The sequence below is a fragment of the Dendrobates tinctorius genome, unplaced genomic scaffold (genome assembly GCF_039654945.1).
Source record: "Dendrobates tinctorius isolate UK_male_01 unplaced genomic scaffold, ASM3965494v1 ptg000326l, whole genome shotgun sequence".
NCBI lineage: Eukaryota > Metazoa > Chordata > Amphibia > Anura > Dendrobatidae > Dendrobates > Dendrobates tinctorius.
In genome coordinates this window covers 12,733,993-12,755,689 of record NW_027361993.1, presented here as the reverse complement: position 1 = coordinate 12,755,689, position 21,697 = coordinate 12,733,993, and the positions used below count along the sequence as shown (strand labels likewise).

At 45.3% G+C, this 21,697-nt stretch overlaps 1 protein-coding gene across 3 annotated transcripts in view; it reads right to left on the bottom strand.

Annotated features, from left to right (window-relative positions):
* The window catches only part of GPR153 (G protein-coupled receptor 153), a 185,841-nt gene that overhangs the window by 28,943 nt on the left and 135,201 nt on the right, over positions 1-21,697 (bottom strand). For 2 of the 3 annotated variants that reach the window (XM_073561764.1, XM_073561763.1), the window contains 3 exons: positions 16,481-16,670; positions 15,204-15,388; positions 5,501-5,567 (listed from right to left, as the gene is read on the bottom strand). In XM_073561764.1, coding sequence (XP_073417865.1) covers positions 5,501-5,567; positions 15,204-15,388; positions 16,481-16,670 — 442 coding nt within the window. The remainder of the gene's footprint in view (positions 1-5,500; positions 5,568-15,203; positions 15,389-16,480; positions 16,671-21,697) is intronic. The other variant, XM_073561765.1, reaches the window with a different exon arrangement.

Sequence of the window (21,697 nt, the reverse complement as noted above, 5' to 3'; positions counted from 1 at the left end):
ACCAACCGAAAGGGCGTCATCTCAAACGAGATTAGTTTGGCAATGTGGGCGTTCAAACCCAGTGTACGCGGATGAGAGACTGAGTACTTTCTTGACCTACTCATAGTGTCTGGGAGGGTGAGCTGGACTTGAGAGCTGCATATGGAGGAAGTAGCGGTGGACAGGGCGGACTGAGAGAGGGTTGATGATGGTGATGGAGTTGGTGTTCTTTCTGATGGCCTAGAATCAGTCTTTCGTTGATATAACAGTGGGATTCCCTGACTGCTGTGGCCTTGCAACGACACCTCAACATTTGCTGCTGTGCTAACCGGTGGGCTTACAGTGGGGGAAACAATGTAGCGTTGCTGACTACCTTCGTTGTGATCAGTTGCACATGTGGCACTTGAGGTTTGGTGTTGTGTCCACGCTTGCAAGTGCATGCTGGTTAAATGTCTAAGCATGCAACTGGTATTCAAATTTTTCAGATTTTTCCCTCGGCTAAAGGTCTTTGCGCACTTCTTACAGATAACCTTGGCCTGATCATGAGGATTTTGTTCAAAAAAGTGCCACACTGCACTCTTCCTACTTTGGCAGACATTATGCGGCCTAGCACGCTGTGATCTTTTGACCCTCTGGACAAGCTGTCCAGCAACTCTTTTGATGTTTGGAACCTGTCTTTGGAGTGCTCCGGGCCTGCCAGATAACAGCTGTTGCGATGTCGATGTCTGCTGTGGATGCTCCTCATCTGAGCTATTGGAAGCAGCACCCTCTTCCCCCAATGGATGCCAATCTGGGTCAACAACTGGGTCATCCATCACCTCCTCTTCTATGTCATGTGCACCTTCCTCTGTGTCACCGTGTATGGTGGTATAGTGTGCGGGAAGGGGCACCTGAGTCTCATCAGGGTCAGAATCTGGCTCTGTACACTGCGAGGACAATGTAGTGCTCTGAGTGAATGTACCAGCAGAATCATCCATCAGCGGCTGTGCATCAGTGCACTCCATGTCAGATTCATCTTGGCCTGGGTAATTCACCATTTCACTTGATAATCCAGGCATGGTATGTGAAAACAGCTCCATGGAGTAATCAGTAGTATGGCCTGCGTCATCCTTCAATCTTGGTTGGGGTGAAGGACACAAGGAAAGGTGTGGTTCATGAACATGAGCCTCCAATGACGACTCAGTGCTTTTACTTTTTACAACTGAAGAAGAGGAGGCGATAGAGCTGGAGGCTGAGTCAGCAATGTAAGACAAAACTTTTTCCTGATGCTCTGGCTTTAAAAGCGGTTTGCCAACTCCTAGAAAACTAAGCGTTTGAGGCCTTATGTAGCCAGACGATGACGCACGCTCAACACCTCCTGCATTCGGTCCTATTTTGCTCTTGCCACTACCATCAGATCCACCACCAACACCATCATTACCAGCTGCCAACCCCCGCCCAATTCCACGGCCTCTTCCACCAGCCTTCCTCATTTTTGGTAGAAATGTAGACAAAATCCAACAAACTATATAGTAATGTAAAACAAGGTACAAGGTGTCTATAGGACAGGGGAGATTTTTAATTTCTGCAGACACTTGTGGACACTGGACACTTTTGGATTGTGTGAGGCCCACTGATATCTGAGCGCTATGTGACAGGCTCGATGGCACAGCTGTGACCAAAGTGACTAGAGGATAAGGGAGATTTTGAATCTCTGCACACACTTTTGGACAGTGGACACTTTTGGATTGTGTGAGGCCCAATGAATATCTGAGCGCTATGTGACAGGCTCGATGGCACAGCTGTGACCAAAGTGACTAGAGGATAAGGGAGATTTTGAATCTCTGCACACACTTTTGGACACTGGACACTTTTGGATTGTGTGAGGCCCAATGAATATCTGAGCGCTATGTGACAGGCTCGATGGCACAGCTGTGACCAAAGTGACTAGAGGATAAGGGAGATTTTGAATCTCTGCACACACTTTTGGACACTGGACACTTTTGGATTGTGTGAGGCCCAATGAATATCTGAGCGCTATGTGACAGGCTCGATGGCACAGCTGTGACCAAAGTGACTAGAGGATAAGGGAGATTTTGAATCTCTGCACACACTTTTGGACACTGGACACTTTTGGATTGTGTGAGGCCCAATGAATATCTGAGCGCTATGTGACAGGCTCGATGGCACAGCTGTGACCAAAGTGACTAGAGGATAAGGGAGATTTTGAATCTCTGCACACACTTTTGGACACTGGACACTTTTGGATTGTGTGAGGCCCAATGAATATCTGAGCGCTATGTGACAGGCTCGATGGCACAGCTGTGACCAAAGTGACTAGAGGATAAGGGAGATTTTGAATCTCTGCACACACTTTTGGACACTGGACACTTTTGGATTGTGTGAGGCCCAATGAATATCTGAGCGCTATGTGACAGGCTCGATGGCACAGCTGTGACCAAAGTGACTAGAGGATAAGGGAGATTTTGAATCTCTGCACACACTTTTGGACACTGGACACTTTTGGATTGTGTGAGGCCCAATGAATATCTGAGCGCTATGTGACAGGCTCGATGGCACAGCTGTGACCAAAGTGACTAGAGGATAAGGGAGATTTTGAATCTCTGCACACACTTTTGGACACTGGACACTTTTGGATTGTGTGAGGCCCAATGAATATCTGAGCGCTATGTGACAGGCTCGATGGCACAGCTGTGACCAAAGTGACTAGAGGATAAGGGAGATTTTGAATCTCTGCACACACTTTTGGACACTGGACACTTTTGGATTGTGTGAGGCCCAATGAATATCTGAGCGCTATGTGACAGGCTCGATGGCACAGCTGTGACCAAAGTGACTAGAGGATAAAGGAGATTTTGAATCTCTGCACACACTTTTGGACACTGGACACTTTTGGATTGTGTGAGGCCCAATGAATATCTGAGCGCTATGTGACAGGCTCGATGGCACAGCTGTGACCAAAGTGACTAGAGGATAAGGGAGATTTTGAATCTCTGCACACACTTTTGGACACTGGACACTTTTGGATTGTGTGAGGCCCAATGAATATCTGAGCGCTATGTGACAGGCTCGATGGCACAGCTGTGACCAAAGTTACTAGAGGATAAGGGAGATTGGATTGCTTTTAAAAAAGCAGTTTGCAGAGCAGTGGGTAAACAGCAATGCCAGCCTGTCAGGAAGCCTTAAAAGGCAGCCCAACAACCAACACCACTGATACACCACAATATAGCCTCCCCTTGCACTGCACACACAGTGACTGGTGTGTTGTGCAGGCCAAATTGCTAGCAGCAGAAGCAGTTTTTTTTTCTTCTCAGCAGGACAAAAAAAAAAAATTGGGATTGCTTTTAAAAAAGCAGTTTGCGGAGCAGTGGGTAAACAGCAATGCAGGAATGTCAGGAAGCCTTAGAAGGCAGCCCAACAACCAACACCACTGATACACCACTATATAGCCTCCCCTTGCACTGCACACACAGTGACTGGTGTGTTGTGCAGGCCAAATCGCTAGCAGCAGAAGCAGTTTTTTTGTCTTCTTCCCTGCCTAACGCTCTCCCTACAGAATCAGCAGCAACCTCTCCCTATACTGAGATCGGCAGAAGTAAGATGGCGGTCGGCGTGCACGCCCTTTTATACCCCCTGTGTCGCCCACCAAAGCAAGCCAATCACTTGCATGCCCTTCTGAAAGATGGTGGTGACCCCTGCCTATGTCATCACGTTGCCCACAGTGTCCGTGGATCCTGATTGGCTGAAAAAGAGCGCAAAACAAACTTTTGAAACGCGACTTTGGCGCGTAAGTCGCCGACCTCGTGGCCGACCTCATCCTAGGGTCGGGTTTCATGAAACGACTTTGCCAAAAGTCGGCGACTTTTGAAATTTTTCGACCCGTTTCGCTCAACTCTACTGCTGAGGTGTTATGGAAGCCCAGGTTCCTTTGATAGCAGTCTTCAGCTCATCTGCATTGTTGGGTCTTGTGTCTCTCATCTTCCTCTTGACAATACCCCGTAGATTCTCTATGGAGTTAAGGTCAGGCGAGTTTGCTGGCCAATCAAGCACAGTGACACTCTTGTTTGTAAACCAGGTATTGGTACTTTTGGCAGTGTGGACAGGTGCCAAGTCCTGCAGGAGAATGAAATTTCCACCTCCAAAAGTTTGTCGGCAGAGTGAAGCATGAAGTGCTCTAAAATTTCCTGGCTGCGCTGACTTTAGTCTTGATAAAACACAGTGGACTCATTCAAAGCAGCAGATGACATGGCTCCCCAAACCATGACTGATTGTGGAAACTTCACACTACACCTCAAGTAGCTTGGATTGTGGCCTCTCCACTCTTCCTCCAGACTCTGGGACCTTGATTACCAAATGAAATGCAAAATTTATTTTCATCTGAAAACAACACCTTGGGACACTGAGCAACAGTCCAGTTCTTTTTCTCCTTGGCCCAGGTAAGATGCTTCTGGTGATGTCTATTAGTCATGAGTGATTGACGCAAGGAATGCGATACCTGTAGCCCATGTCCTGGATACGTCTGTGTGTGGTGGCTCTTGAAGCAATGACTCCAGCAGCAGTCCACTCCTTGTGAATCTCCCCCAATTTTTTGAATGGCCTTTTCTTAACAATCCTTTCAAGGCTGCGGTTATCCCGCTTGCTTGTGCACCTTTTCCTACCACACTTTTTCCTTCTACTCAACCTTCTATTAATATGCTTGGAGACAGCACTCTGTGAACAGCCAGCTTCTTTAGCAATGACCTTTTGTGGCTTACCCTCCTTGTGGTGTGTCAATGACTGCTTTCTGGACATCTGTCAAGTCAACAGTCTTCCCCATGATTGTGGAGCCTACTGAAACAGACTAAGGGACCTTTTTAAACACTTAGGAAGCCTTTGCAGGTGTTTTTTGTTAATTAATCTAATTTACTGAGATATTGACTTTTGGGTTTTTATTGACTGTAAGCCATAATCATCAAGATTAACACAAATAAACACTTGAAATAGATCACTCTGTTTGTAATGACTCTACATAATATGAGTTTCACTTTTTATATTGAAGATCTGAAGCAAATTAACTTGTTGATGATATACTAATTTTGTAAGAAGCACCTGTATGTTCACCTGTTTCTTTTTTCCAGAGTTTTTTTTCCGCAGCTAAAACCTGCTCTCAATAATAAGGCTTTGTTGCGTTTTTGGTGCAAATTATATGTGTTATTTGTCTTCTGCTGCAAATACTTAAGTGATGACTTGATCTAGTTGAGACAGTTGTTTTTTTTTGCAAGTTTGGGATCATTTAGACAGAATAATATTTTAACTGTTTTTTACCATTTGGATATGAACAAGAATGTTTGTATTCCCTGAAAGCAGAGATGTTTAAAATGGCAAATAATTAAATCATAAAGTTTGTTACGAAGTTGTAGAACTTTTCATTATACAAAGTGTTCTTTACATTAAGCTCCTTTAAAGTCAGCATGAAGAAATGGTAATATATTGAAAAGGACATAGATCCCCTCCAAAATACAGAAATAGCAGTCATACTTACCAATACTAAGGTACTGCAGTATCTTAGTGTTGTGACCAGGTGTTGGGTAGTATGGCTGCTTTTTCTTCTGTGATGAAGCAGGGATACATTAATAATCCTAATCATCTTCTTAAGATATGCATTGGACTGGAATATTCAAAATTGAATGCCCCAAATATGTGCCTGTGCCTTATTTGTGTTTCCACAATTCACTGTTAATAAGACTTAAAGGGAATCTGTCACCCTTTTTTTGCCCTATTAGCTGCCGGCATAGACATCGGGGGCCAGACCTCTCCCAACGCCTGCGCACTGCAGGACTCTGCTCTGCCCTCAACAGGGCAGAGCAGTGTGCTTGCGCTGAAGCCATTACAGGACGGGAGAAGAGGACGTCATTGCATGAAGATGGGAGGCGCCGGACCAGACCGCAACACCCATCGGATCGGACTGCCCACCTCGGTGAGTATAATATAACGTGTTTTTCTTCTCTTTCAGGTTACATCGGGGGCATATCTACAGCATTACAGAATGCTGTAGATAAGCCCCCGATGTCTATGCCGGCAGCTGCAAGGCCAAAAAAAGGGTGACAGATCCCCTTTAAAGAATAACTGTCATTTTAATTTTTATTTCGTAAATCAATAGCACACATGAAAATAAGCAACTTTGTATTATATGTTATTTGACAAATCTGCTTCTTTCTCCTCCTGGACTGATCTTTAACTCTCAGTTCTTGGATAAAATTTGTTTTCAATGAAGTTAGATGTTCCCATTACTGAGATAAGAAGTGGCAGTTGGTGCTTTTAAAACAATATGGAGAGGGAGGATCTAGAAACAGACATTCTATGGAGGAGCTAGAGGGAGACACAGACATTCTAGGGAGGAGTGAGAGGCAGAACCAGAGATTCTGGGGAGGAGCTAGAGGCAGATGCATACATTTTAGGGAGGAGCTAGAGACAGACACAGACATTCTAGGGAGGAGCTAGAGGCAGACAGACATTCAAGGGAGGAGCTAGAGGCAGATACATACATTCTAGGGAGGAGCTAGAGGCAGACACAGGCATTCTAGGGAGGAGCTAGAGGCAGACACATACATTCTAGGGAGGAGCTAGAGGCAGGCAAACATTCTGGGGAGGAGCTAGAGGCAGACACATACATTCTAGGGAAGAGCTAGAGGCAGACAGACATTCTGGGGAGGAGCTAGAGGCAGACACAGACATTCTAGGGAGGAGTGAGAGGCAGAAACAAACATTCTAGTGAGGAGCTAGAGGCAGACACAGACATTCAAGGGAGGAGCTAGAGGCAGACACAGACATTCTAGGGAGGAGCTAGAGGCAGACAGAGACATTCAAGGGAGGAGCTAGAGGCAGACACAGACATTTTAGGGAGGAGCTAGAGGCAGACACAGGCATTCTATGGAGGAGCTAGGGACAGACACATACATTCTAGGGAGGAGCTAGAGGCAGACACAGACATTCTAGGGAAGAGCTAGAGGCAGACACAGACATTCTGGGGAGGAGCTAGAGGCAGACAGAGACATTCAAGGGAGGAGCTAGAGGCAGACACAGACAATCTAGGGAGGAGCGAGAGGCAGAAACAGACATTCTAGGGTGGAGCTAGAGGCAGACAGACATTCAAGGGAGGAGCGAGAGGCAGAAACAGACATTCAAGGGAGGAGCTAGGGACAGACACAGACATTCTAGGGAAGAGCTAGAGGCAGACACAGACATTCTGGGGAGGAGCTAGAGGCAGACAGAGACATTCAAGGGAGGAGCTAGAGGCAGACACAGACATTCAAGGGAGGAGCGAGAGGCAGAAACAGACATTCAAGGGAGGAGCTAGGGACAGACACATACATTCTAGGGAGGAGCTAGAGGCAGACACAGACATTCTAGGGAAGAGCTAGAGGCAGACACAGACATTCTGGGGAGGAGCTAGAGGCAGACAGAGACATTCTAGGGAGGAGCTAGAGGCAGACACAGGCATTCTAGGGAGGAGCTAGAGGCAGACACAGGCATTCTAGGGAGGAGCTAGAGGCAGAGACAGGCATTCAAGGGAGGAGCGAGAGGCAGAAACAGACATTCTAGGGTGGAGCTAGAGGCAGACACAGACATTCAAGGGAGGAGTGAGAGGCAGAAACAGACATTCTAGGGAGGAGCTAGAGGCAGACACAGACATGCTAGGGACAGACATACATTCTAGGGAGGAGCTAGAGGCAGACACAGAAATTCTAGGGAGGAGCTAAAGGAAGACACAGACATTCTATGAAGGAGCTAGAGGCAGACACAGACATTCTAAGGAGGAGCTGGATGCAGACACATACATTCTAGGGAGGAGCTAGAGGCAGACACAGAAATTCTAGGGAGGAGCTAAAGGAAGACACAGACATTCTAGGAAGGAGCTAGAGGCAGACACAGACATTCTAAGGAGGAGCTGGATGCAGACACATACATTCTAGGGAGGAGCTAGAGGCAGACACAGAAATTCTAGGGAGGAGCTAAAGGGAGACACAGACATTCTAGGAAGGAGCTAGAGGCAGACACATACATTCTAAGGAGGAGCTGGATGCAGACACAGACATTCTAGGAAGGAGCTAGAGGCAGACACAGACATTCCAGGGATGAGCTAGAGGCAAACAAAGACATTCTAGGGAGGAGATGGAGGCAGACACAGACATTCTAGGAAGGAGATGAGGCAGACACAGAAATTTTAAGGAGGAGCTAGAGGCAGACACAGACATTCTGGGAAGTGTTATGATTAGGTCACCGAGGAGGATAGCCGAGGAATAAGCTAGGCAACCAGAAAGGTTGGTAACTAAGCGGATTGCAGACCCCTAAAATAGCAACACAACTAGAATTAGCCTTTGGACGTACCTACGATGCCCTAGATGCCTCAGCACAGCCAAAGAGTTAACTAAGCCTAAAGCAAGAAAGGGGAAAGCTAAACTGCCCTGGAGTAGAAATAAACACTTGAAATAGATCACTCTGTTTGTAATGACTCTATATAATGAGTTTCACTTTTTATATTGAAGATCTGAAGCAAATTAACTTGATGATGATATTCTAATTTTGTAAGAAGCACCTGTATATTCACCTGTTTCTTTTTTCCAGAGTTTTTTTCCGCAGCCAAAACCTACTCTCAATAATCAGGTTTTGTTGCATTTTTGGTGCAAATTATATGTGTTATTTGTCTTCTTATTTGTCTTCTGCTGCAAATACTTAACTGATGACTTGATCTAGTTGAGGCAGTTGTTTTTTTGCAAGTTTGGGATAATTTAGACAGAATAATATTTTAACTGTTTTTTACCATTTGGATATAAACAAGAATGTTTGTATTCCCTGAAAGCAGAGATGTTTCAAATGGCAAAGAATTAAAACATAAAGTATGCTACGAAGTTGTAGAACTTTTCATTATACAAAGTGTTCTTTACATTAAGCTCCTTTAAAGTCAGCGTGAAGAAATGGTAATTTATTGAAAAGGACATAAATCCCCTCCAAAATACAGAAATAGCAGTCACACTTACCAATACTAAGGTACTGCAGTATCTTAGTGTTGTGACCAGGTGTTGGTTAGTATGGCTGCTTTTTCTTCTGTGATGAAGAAGGGATACATTAGTAATCCTAATCATCTTCTTAAGATATGTATTGAACTGGATTATTCAAAACTGAAGGTCCCAAATATGTGCCTGTGCCTTATTTGTGTTTCCACAATTCACTGTTAATAAGACTTAAAGAATAACTGTCATTTTAATTTTTATTTCATAAATCAATAGCACACATGAAAATAAGCAACTTTGTATTATATGTTATTTGACAAATCTGCTTCTTTCTCCTCCTGGACTAATCTTTAACTCAGTTCTCGGGTAAAATTTGTTTTCAATGAAGTTAGATGTTCCCATTACTGAGATAAGAAGTGGCAATTGGTGCTTTTAAAACAATATGGAGAGGGAGGATCTAGAAACAGACACAGACATTCTATGGAGGAGCTAGAGGCAGAAACAGACATTCTAGGGAGGAGCTAGAGGCAGACACAGACATTCTAGGGAGGAGCGAGAGGCAGAAACAGACATTCTAGGGAGGAGCTAGAGGCAGACACATACATTCAAGGGAGGAGCTAGAGGCAGACACAGACATTCTATGGAGGAGCTAGGCAGACACAGACATTCAAGGGAGGAGCTACAGACAGACACATACATTCTAGGGAGGAGCTAGAGGCAAACACAAACATTCAAGGGAGGGACTAGAGGCAGACACAGACATTCTAGGGAGGAGTGAGAGGCAGAAACAAACATTCTAGTGAGGAGCTAGAGGCAGACACAGACATTCTATGGAGGAGCTAGAGGCAGACACAGACATTCTAGGGAGGAGCTAGAGACAGACACATACATTCTAGGGAGGAGCTAGAGGCAGACACAGACATTCAAGGGAGGGACTAGAGGCAGACACAGACATTCTAGGGAGGAGCTAGGCAGACACAGACATTCTAGGGAGGAGCTAGAGGCAGACACAGACATTCAAGGGAGGAGCTAGAGACAGACACATACATTCTAGGGAGGAGCTAGAGGCAGACACAGACATTCAAGGGAGGGACTAGAGGCAGACACAGACATTCTAGGGAGGAGCTAGGCAGACACAGACATTCAAGGTAGGAGCTAGAGTCAGTCACAGACATTTTAGGGAGGAGCTAGAGGCAGACACAGACATTCCAGGGATGAGCTAGAGGCAATCAAAGACATTCTAGAGAGGAGATGAAGGCAGACACACATTCTAGGAATCAGCTAGAGGCAGACACAGACATTCTGGGGAGGAGTTAGAGGCAGACACAGACATTCTAGGGAGGAGTGAGAGGCAGAAACAAACATTCTAGTGAGGAGCTAGAGGCAGACACAGACATTCAAGGGAGGAGCTAGAGGCAGACACATACATTCTTGGGAGGAGCTAGAGGCAGACACAGACATTCTAGGGAGGAGCTAGGCAGACACAGACATTCAAGGGAGGAGCTACATACAGACACATACATTCTAGGGAGGAGCTAGAGGCAGACACAGACATTCAAGGGAGGGACTAGAGGCAGTCACAGACATTTTAGGGAGGAGCTAGAGGCAGACCCAGACATTCCAGTAATGAGCTAGAGGCAAACAAAGACATTCTAGGGAGGAGATGGAGGCAGACACACATTCTAGGAAGGAGCTAGAGGCAGACACAGACATTCTAGGGAGGAGATGAGGCTGACACAGACATTCTGGGGAGGAGCTAGAGGCAGACACAGACATTCTAGGGAGGAGTGAGAGGCAGACACATACATTCAAGGGAGGAGCTAGAGGCAGACACAGACATTCTAGGGAGGAGCTAGAGGCAGACACAGACATTCAAGGGAGGAGCTAGAGACAGACATACATTCTAGGGAGGAGCTAGAGGCAGACACAGACATTCAAGGGAGGGACTAGAGGCAGACACAGACATTCTAGGGAGGAGCTAGGCAGACACAGACATTCTAGGGAGATGCTAGAGGCAGACACAGACATTCAAGGGATGAGCTAGAGGCAAACAAAGACATTCTAGGGAGGAGATAGAGGCAGACACACACATTATAGGAAGAAGCTAGAGGCAGACACAGACATTCTAGGGAGGAGATGAGGCTGACACAGACATTCTGGGGAGGAGATGAGGCAGACACATACATTTTAATGAGAAGCTAGCGGCAGACACAGACATTCTGGGGAGTGTTATGATTAGGTTACCGAGAAGGATAGCCGGGGAATAAGCGAGGCGACCAGAAAGGTTGGTAACTAAGCAGATTGCAGACCCCCTAAACTAACAACACAACTAGAATTAGCCTTTGGACGTACCTACGATGCCCTAGACGCCTCGGCACAGCCAAAGAGTTAACTAAGCCTAAAGCAAGAAAGGGGAAAGCTAAACTGCCCCGGAGTAGAACCCCAAAGGAATAGATAGCACCCAATCATATATTGCCGGTGAGACTAGATGAGGCACAAACATAGGCAGAAAATAGAGTAAGCAAATGATGGGGCCCTAACTTTCTAGCTAGAACCGGACAGGAAAGATACTGTCTGCAATCACGCAAGAAACCCTAATAAAAATCCACAACATCTGTTATGCAAAAATACTGAGGCCACATGACCTCTCCCCACTAGATCAGCATTCTGGTGTGAACTGGAAGCAAAACAAAAGATACTGATATAACGGGAATAGCAATACTGAACAGATTGACATAAGCTGTGACATATAGAATGGGGTCCGGCACTGATCAAAGCAGGGAACAATGCTGAACTGACACAGCAAAGCAGAAAGCAGAGAAAGTCAAAAACTGGATCAAGTGCAAAAAGATTCCAGCAAACAAATAACTTATCTGAACGATGCAGGACCAAGCAGGGGGCAAGCAGACTTCAAAACGCACAGGAAGAAAACCAAATCACCAGCAACAACTGGGGGAAGCTTACTGACTTAAATCTTCCCTGTTGTGAATTTGCTTTCTGGCCTACCTCTGGTTACTAGTAAAGGTAGTGGAGCTGGTTGTATTGACAGAGGTGTCGCAAGTTCTCTTTCTGGGCTCCCTCTGGTGGTTACTGGAGGTAATGGAGCTGATCTAATTAACAGAGGCCTGCCACCTGATAATGAGGAGGATGACTGGAGATCTGGAGTTTCAGACTGGATTTAAGACAGCCGACTCCCTCTACCCCTGTTGGTGATTTTTTCCTGCCTCCTGAGGTCTTGGTTTCCAGCTCAGTCCCTGCATGCTCAGCTAAGTGTTCTTTTGCTATTGTTCACATTTGATCTGATTTTGTCTATTTCAGTTTTGTGTGTTCAGTCAGCTCTGGCTGGGGCTGTGCTGAATTTCCATCCTTATGTTACTGCTTGTGCCAGTTTGTTTTTGTCCTTATTAGATTGGCCTCTTTTTGCTCTGCTTTCAGAATATACCAGAGTGCTGATATAGTGGGCGAAGTCTAGTGACTTCAGTATTTTTCTATCAGACGTGTTGGGCATTTTTTGAACCAGGGTTTTTTGCCTGATTGCAGACAGAGTCTTTCCTTTCCTGTCCTGTTTAGTTAGTGTGGGCCCCATCATTTGCTCAGTCTATTTTCCTACCTGCGTTTGTGTTTTCATCTTGTCTCACTGACAATATATGTTTGGGGGCTATCTATTCCTTTGGGGTCTGCTCTGGGGCAGTTTAGATTTCCCCTTTCTTGGTTTAGGCTTATTTAGTTCTCTGGCTGTGTTGAGGCGTCTAGGATCATCGTAGGTACGCTCCACGGCTACTGCTAGTTGTGTGGATAGGATCAGGGGTCTGCAATCCACTTAGTTACCAACCTCTCTGGTTTTCTGTGGCTTAGCTTGGACTTGCTTTCCTCCTCAGTGACCCAATCATAACACTTCCCAGTCTGTAACACCTGACCTCCAATCATGCTCTTCAGGTGATTGACTTCTGTCAACCCGACCAGCTCCATTACCCGCAGCAACCACCAGAGGGAGCCCAAACTCAGAAGTCAGGTCACAAGTGTTCACAACAGGGGAGGAGCTAGAGGCAGACACAAACATTCTGGGGAGGAGATGGAGGCAGACACAGACATTCTAGGGAGGAGATGGAGGCAGACACAGACATTCTAGGGAGCAGCTAGAGGGAGACACACACATTATAGGTAGGAGCTAGTATCAGACACAGACATTTTAAGGAGGAGATAGAGGCAGACACAGACATTCTAGAGAGGAGCTAGAGACAGACAGACATGCTAGGGAGGAACAGGAGGCAGACACAGACATTCTAAGGAGGAGATAGAAGCAGACACAGATATTCCAGGGAGGAGCTAGAGATAGACACAGACATTCTAGGGAGGAGCTGTAGGCAGACACAAACATTCTAGGGAGGAGCTAGAGGAAGACACAAACATTCTAGGGAGGAGCTAGAGGCAGACATACAATTTAGGGAGGAGCTAGAGGCAGACAGACATTCTAGGGAGAAGCTAGAGGCAGACACAGACATTTTAGAGAGGAGCTAGAGGCAGACAGACATTCTAGGGAGGAGCTGGAGGCAGACACAGACATTCTAGGGAGGAGCTAGAGACAGTCATATACATTCTAGGGAGCAGCTAGAGGCAAACACAGACATTCTATGGAGGAGCTAGAGGCAGACACAGACATTCTAGGGAGGAGCTAGAGGCAGACAGACATTCTAGGGAGAAGCTAGAGGCAGACACATACATTCAAGGGAGGACAGAGGCAAACACAGACATTCTAGGTAGGAGCTGGAGGCAGACACAGACATTGTAGGGAGGAGCTAGAGGCAGACACAGATATTCTAGGGAGGAGCTAGAGGCAGACACAGACATTCTAAGGAGGAGCTAGAGACAGACATTCAAGGGAGGAGCTAGAGGCAGACACAGACATTCTAGGGAGGAGTTTGAGATAGTGGAAACTGAAAGAAAGAGAGCGCAATAGAAAATAAGAATATAAAACAATTAGTTATACTCACCCTATGCAGGAGAGTATCAGACATAAAGGAACAAGGTCAGCCTGCTGCACATCCAAATGACCACGCCGTGGCCATAAAATCTTCAGATTCAAAGAAGGAATTTTTATGGATTAAGCGTGCGCTGCCAGACCATCACTCCTCACATGGGTGTGGTGTCACTCCTCTCCTCCCCTTCTGGGTGTTTGCAGACTGTATCACACAGGATAGGATTAGATACACGGCTCAGCAGACAGTATCACACAGGATAGGATTAGATGCATGGCTCAGCAGTCAGTATCACACAGGAGAGGATTAGATACACGGCTCAACAGTATCACAAAGGATAGGATTAGATGCACGGATCAGCAGTCTGTGTCAAACAGGATAGGATTAGATACACGGATCAGCAGACTGTATCACAGAGGATAGGATTAGATACACGGCTCAGCAGACTGTATCACACAGGATAGGATTAGATATATGGCTCAGCAGACAGCATCACACAGGAGAGGATTAAATGCACGGCTCTTCAGTCAGTATCACACAGGATAGGATTAGATGACCAGCAACTCCTCCTATGTTTTGCAAAAGCAGGGGCTGCAGCTGGTCGGGTGTTTTGGAAAGAGCAGCTTGGTGTCCAGGAGCTCGTCCTGGTTCCTCTCCTGCAGCTGGTATGTGCAGAGTCTCTCGACTGCTGATCCGTGCATCTAATCCTATCCTTTGTGATACTGTTGAGCCGTGTATCTAATCCTCTCCTGTGTGATACTGACTGCTGAGCCATGCATCTAATCCTATCCTGTGTGATACTGTCTGCTGAGCCGTGTATCTAATCCTATCCTGTGTGATACAGTCTGCAAACACCCAGAAGGGGAGGAGAGGAGTGACACCACACCCATGTGAGGAGTGATGGTCTGGCAGCGCACGCTTAATCCATAAAAATTCCTTCTTTGAATAGGGAGGAGTTTGAGGCAGACAGACATTTTAAGGAGGAGCTAGATGCAGACACAGACATTTTAGGTAGGAGCTAGAGGCAGACACAGACATTTTAGGGAGGAGCTGGAGGCAGACACAGACTTTCTAGGGAGGAGCTAGAGGCAGAAAAAAGAATGGAACATTTGTCCAGCAGGAGAAGGAAGCAGATTTCTGTTATAAGATATATTAAGTTCTTATTTTCACATCTACTATTAATTTTAAAGAATATATAAATAAAAATTAAGATGACGGTTATTCCTTAATAAATTTGCTGCTAAGAACATCACCATACCTGGAGATAGTGCATTTTATCTTCTTGAGTTTCCTTCATAGGATACATCTGCGGGATTCCCCTCTCTAAAGCCGAAAAGTCATACTTGGTTATACGTTCCATAGCCATGATATCACCCCCATAATTGTAGTCATAGGGTCTTTCATATATGAGATCAGAGTGCACTCCACCATCAGGACTGTGGTCTGTACAAAATACAAGAGATAGAGAAGGTGTAATATGATGTCCATGTACCACCCATGAGCACCAACAAAGAGTACCACCCATGATACATACATGACCACAATGTAAGCATCACCTATTAGTACATACATAACCACCACCTAAGAGCACCCCCCCTAAATTACTACCTAAGAGGACCCTCTGTGAGTACACCAATGATGACCTCCTTATAGCAACACTCATGAGTGCATTCATGACCATCACCCAAGAGCACCACCCATGACCACCACCTAACAGCACCCCTCATAAGTACATCCATGTCCACAACCTAAGAGCACCACCCATTAGAACATCCTTGATCACCACCTAAGAGCACCACCCATTAGTACATAAATGACCACCATGTACCACCGATGAGTACATCCATAATCAGTCCCTATAAGAGCACCCCTCATGACTACATCTATGACCACCACCTAAAAGCATCCTCCATAAGTACATCCATGACCAGCTCTCCATGAGTACATCCATGACCAGCTATCCATGTGTACATCCATGATCACCACCTAAGAGCACCCTCCATGAGTACATCCATGATCAGCTATCCATGTGTACATTCATGATCACCACCTAAGAGCACCCCTCATGAGTACATCCATGGCCAGCTATTCATGAGTACATCCATGATCAGCTATCCATGTGTACATCCATGATCATCACCTAAGAGCACCCTCGATGAGTACACCCATGGCCAGTTATCCATGAGTAATAATAATAATCTTTATTTTTATATAGCGCTAACATTTTCCGCAGCGCTTTACAATTTGCACATATTATCATCACTGTCCCCGATGGGGCTCACAATCTAAATTCCCTATCAGTATGTCTTTAGAATGGACTACATCCATGACTACCACCCAAGAACACTATGCATAAGTACCATCCATGAGTACTGTTTAAGAACATCACCCGAGTATCAACTTTAATTTTCCAGCACCATCCAAGAAGTAAATACCCCAAATTAATGACATCAACATAAATGCATGGTTGCAATCATCCTACCAGAACCTTGGGGTGAACACTTTATTGATTTCTTCCATTGCTTTGTTCCTCACCTTCATTTTCATCATCATTGGACATAATGGCTATACATTTGTCCCAGACAGCTTTCACATCTGCTCTGTATCGGTCACAGGCCCAGAGAAACATCGGCAGTAGAAGAGCTTGAACTACAGAACACCAGAGGACACCCAGGACCATCCATTCATCTGATTTGTCAAACTTCAGGCTGGCAAAACTTACAACCTGTGTATATAAGAAGGCATATCAATTAGACTTATAAAAAATAATCCAATACTCCCAAGCGGTAGGAGGCGAAGCTGGGCGGGGAATAGAGCTGGAGTAACAGAGGCGATCTACCATAGCTCTTTATCCTCATTTGCATATCATTTCAACAGCAGATTTCTCAGTAATGGAGGAATGGACTGCCCATGTAGAGATATTGCTGGACTTGTCTTTGAAAGACCTACATGCACAAATAAATATTTTGATGGGAATTTGGGACGGGGGTAGATGAAATCCTGCTAAGAGATTCCCTTTAACCCTGTTAGATGTGACAAGGTCAGCTCTGCATCCTCTCATTCTACTTAGAATTTGTATTTTTAGGATCTGGGCCAAGTGTTTGATCCATTCCTTAGATAAAAAAAAAATCAAAGTTTTGATGTAACACTAAACTCAACCACCAGAGGACAGCGTTGGCAGTTTAGTTGCACCAGTCCTTCCATTCTTCAGTCGCTTCCTCTGGCGATATACAAAATATCAGGTAATGATACAGAAGACAAATACAACATACAACAAGGCGAAAATACTGCTCCATGTGCAGTGCTGGGGACGGAGACGTCAATCTTGTACCAGCCGGAACGAGAGGATTGCTCCAAGGGATCCGGCTGGCGGCAGGGGCACAGACCCCATCAGATATACCACCCTATTTTTAAATATAATATTCACTACTCAGCCTCTAAAAATTATGTACTTATTAACCACTTCGGTTCCAGATGGCTGCTACTTTTCTTTCATTATCAAGCCCATTTTGGTGGAATTTTTTTGTTTTCATGGTGCTGTAATATTTAGCACTTTCCATTCATGCAGCTTTTTTGCACGATGAATTGTATTGTTTATTAGCACCATTTTGGGAAAACATATAACTTATTGACTTACTTTTATTAAAAGGAACCTTACAGTTGATTCCAACAGGCTGCGTGAATCCGACATTGGCTGCGGATCGACCATGGACCATGGGTCTAGCATCAATATATCTACGTAGTAGAACTTTGTTTTTTGACTTTTAGAACTCCGGCTACATTTAGCCAATACTGGGGAAGTAAAACTGCACATACGGTTATACAGGCCATACTGAAGTCAATGGGAGCTGGAGCAATGTGTATGCTGTGAGCTCCCCCTAGTGGTGTCTAAAGGCAACCACAATAGCAATTTAGTGACCGGTCTCCTGCCTAATTGCACCCAATACCAATTGTGCCCCCTGTCCTCTATGGTAGGTATGCCACCTGCTGGCAATTATAAGATTTAGGGCTCATACCCACTTGCGAGAGACTCACACGATTCCTGGCACTGCCACCGGCACTCGGACCGGAGCGTGTGGCTACATGTATTTCTATGTATCCGCACGCTCCGGTCCGCGTACCGGCGGCAGTGCCAGGTTTTCATGCGAGAGACTCGCACGAGAATCATGCGAGTCTCTCGCAAGTGAGTATGAGCCCTTACGCACAATGTTCATGACTTGAAAAATAGTTTCTCCAACTTTTGTACATATAGACCCCTCCATGTCCTGAATTTATTGGACAGATTTACTGGAATTATTAGTCTAATCATAGAAGGCTTAATAATGAAGACTAAGGCTATGTGCCCACGGTGCGTGTTAAAACGCACACCAAAAACCGGACTCCTTCCCAGAAATCGCGCGGTTTTTTCAGCGCAATTTCACCGCGATTATGTTCGTGATTTTGCCGTGATTTTCGCGTGTGATATTCAAGCACTTTCCAAGCGATTTGAAGCATCGCTTCGAAAGTGATTGACAGGTTGGTCACACTCGTCAAACATAGTGTTTGACAAGTGTGACCAGGTTTTTACTATTGAGGCTGCCTATGCGGCATCAATAGTAAAAGATAAGATGTTAAAATGCTAAAAAAAATTAAAAAAAATCGGTGTATATTTACCTTCCGGCGTCCCGCTCTGCATTCCCGGGCCTCAGCGTTCCCAGCGATGCCTTGCGAGACCTGTGATGACGTAGTCTCGCGTTGCTATAGCGATCTCGCGAGACCGCTAGAGTCACGCGAGACTACGTCATCACTGGACCGTGCCGCAAGGCATTACTGGGAACGCTGAGGCCCGGGATGGCAGCGCGTGACGCCGGAAGGTAAATATACCCCGATTTTTTATTTTTTATTCTTTTTTTTACAGGGGTATGGTGCCCAGGGCCTGGAGGACAGTCTCCTCTCCTCCACACCGTGGGTACCAACCGCACATGAGACGCTTAACTTCCCGCATGGTGGGCATAGCCACATGCGGGAAGTAAGCGGTTCTCATGCATTCCTATGGGTGCGGAATCGTGGCAATTCTTTGCGATTCCGCACAAAAGAATGAGCATGCTGCAATTTTTTTCCGCGATGCGATTCCGCCGCGGAAAAAAGCGCAGCATTAGCACAGCATGTGCGGAATGCCATAGCAATGCATGGGGGGGCGTTCTGTGCACGATTTTTAAACGTTTTCGCGCCGAAAATCGCGGCAAAAACGCTTAAAAATCGCTACGTGGGCACACAGCCTAAACTCCAATATTGGTGGTCTCCATTGTTGGGAGTTCTCCTGTTGCCCCAACATGCAATGTGAATGTCCCTCACAGGATAACTAAACTTTCTTCCTGATATTACATATGTTGCAGGCATTAAATTACCTGCAGATCAATGGATGTTTGGGTCTTGAGAATTCTAATGGCAGCTTTGTATGTGACTAGAGTGATGGCCGTAATAAATGGGGTGATATGAAGACTAATCTCCTGGATTTACGACGCTGCCCATAGAACGACTTTTCAGGTTATTCCTATATTTGGTTTCTAAAGGTTACCAGCGACATCTTATATGCAGGCTGCTACTTCTCAGTATAAATTTTACATTAATCTTTCATTTTATATTAAATTACAAGCCGTAAGAGCTTCAAATGACTAGTAACCAAAAGATCATACATCAATGTTATACGTTCATTTCGGTATCTTACTGCTCCCTTTACCTACAGAAATGTGTCTGCCATTATTAGTATATTTTTTTGAGCAATGGCCCGTACAATACTCAATACAGTTCCGGTAAGGAAAACTGAACTTATTTCATGCAATAAAATGCAAATTAATTATGTAAAAATCCTACAATGTGATTTAATTTCAGCTTCTTGCTTCTGCCCTCCATAGCACTCATGGTCTCTCATTTTACCCCTCAGGAATAATTGCCCATTTCTGTCTTAGAAGCAACAGCAGTCTGTAAAAGGGACAAAACACCCTACATGGTTTAAAAAAGGGTGTATAATTAAGTTTGTTGAGTTAAATTAAAGAAGGAGGGTCCAAAGCAAAGATGAAAATGGGCAGCCTATTAAAGCTCCAGATTATATGATTCAGAATACAAGGCCCTGTTTATTGCTTTGTCCTCCATGTTCATCCATGACCCAAGAAGATCCTTATCTCTTAGCCAGACTGGAGAACATCTGCAAACAGCATCTCTGATCGTGAAGTACCTGACCTGTGCCAAAAAGTGGCTACATCGGCAATGTGCTGTGCTACTGGCACGTGACTGCTGCAGCCACTGATTGGCTGCAGCGGTCACATGCAATTGACAAGTAAACAAAAACTGGAAACACTGCAGCAGGGTCAGTGCTGGATCATTGGGCAAGAAAGTAGGTGAGTACCGTTACTATGAGTTTGGAAAATGGACAACCCCTTAGAGTATGTGCACACGTTGCAGATTGCTGTGTGGAATTTTTTCTGGCAGAATCCGCAGGTCAAAATCCACATGTTTTTTTATGCGGATTTATTGCAGATTTTGTGCAGATTTGGCATGCGTTTTTACACCTGCGGATTCCTATAATGGAATGTGTGTAAAAACGCTGCGTTTCCGCGCTGATTTTTCCACAGCGTTTTTTTTTTCTTCCATAGAATAACATTGTACTATAAATCACTTGCGGATCTGCAGCGGATCCGCAGGGGCAAATCCGCTGCGGATGCGCAGCAAATCCGCAACGTGTGCACATTATAGGAATCCGCAGGTGTAAAAACGCAGGCCAAATCCGCACAATATCTGCAATAAATCCGTATAAAAAACATGCGGATTTTGACCTGCGGATGCTGCCAAAAAGCGCAGATTCCGCGCAGAAAATTCCGCACAGCAATCCACAACGTGTGCACATACCCTAAAGTCATTGGGGATCCCAGTAGGGGGAGACTTTGTAAACAACTTTTTTCAAAAGATACTTAATAATAAAGTATTCAAACTCCTTCAAATTGCTAGCTCAGCCATGTAAAACGATAGTTATTATCATCATCATCATCATCGACCTTCATATGGGCACTTTACTTTTGCAATGACTTAGGCCGGGGTCACACTAACTGACGCAAAATACGGTCCGTAGTTTACATGCGTAATACGGATGAATGACCCCTAAATAGTGCTCCGTATGTCATCCGTAAGCAAGGTGTGGTTGCGTATTTTGCGCATGTCAGCATCCGTATGTAATCCGTATGGAATCCGTATGCAATCCGTATGGCGAGATTTTCTCGCAGGCTTGCAAAATGGACATTTAACGGTTTTGAGGCCTGCAAACTATTTAAATCATTAGCCTGCACCCTATTTATTGGCTCAGGACCAGGTGGCTGCCTCCATTCTGTCCATTTGTGACCTTGCCTTCACTAGGTGTGTTGGTGTTGTATGCGCAACATGGCAAACAGTCTGAGTTTCAACACAACTGAGCAGGTTCTCTTCAACTGGCTTTTGTCACGCCGCTTTGGCCAACCATACCCAGTGATAGTGGATCCGCAGAGGAGGAGACGCATGTGGGTACATCCACTTTTGAGGCAACGACTCACAAGAGGTCATTTTCACCGCCTCTATTCTTCTATGCGGGAGCATCCTGTAAAATTCTACCAATACTGTCGCATGAGCCTTGCAACATTTGATCGACTCTTGGAGACAGTGCGCCCTGGGATAGCCTTTCAGGACACAAGGATGCTCAAAGCTATATCTGCAGAGGAGCGACTTCTACTCATATTACGGTATGTA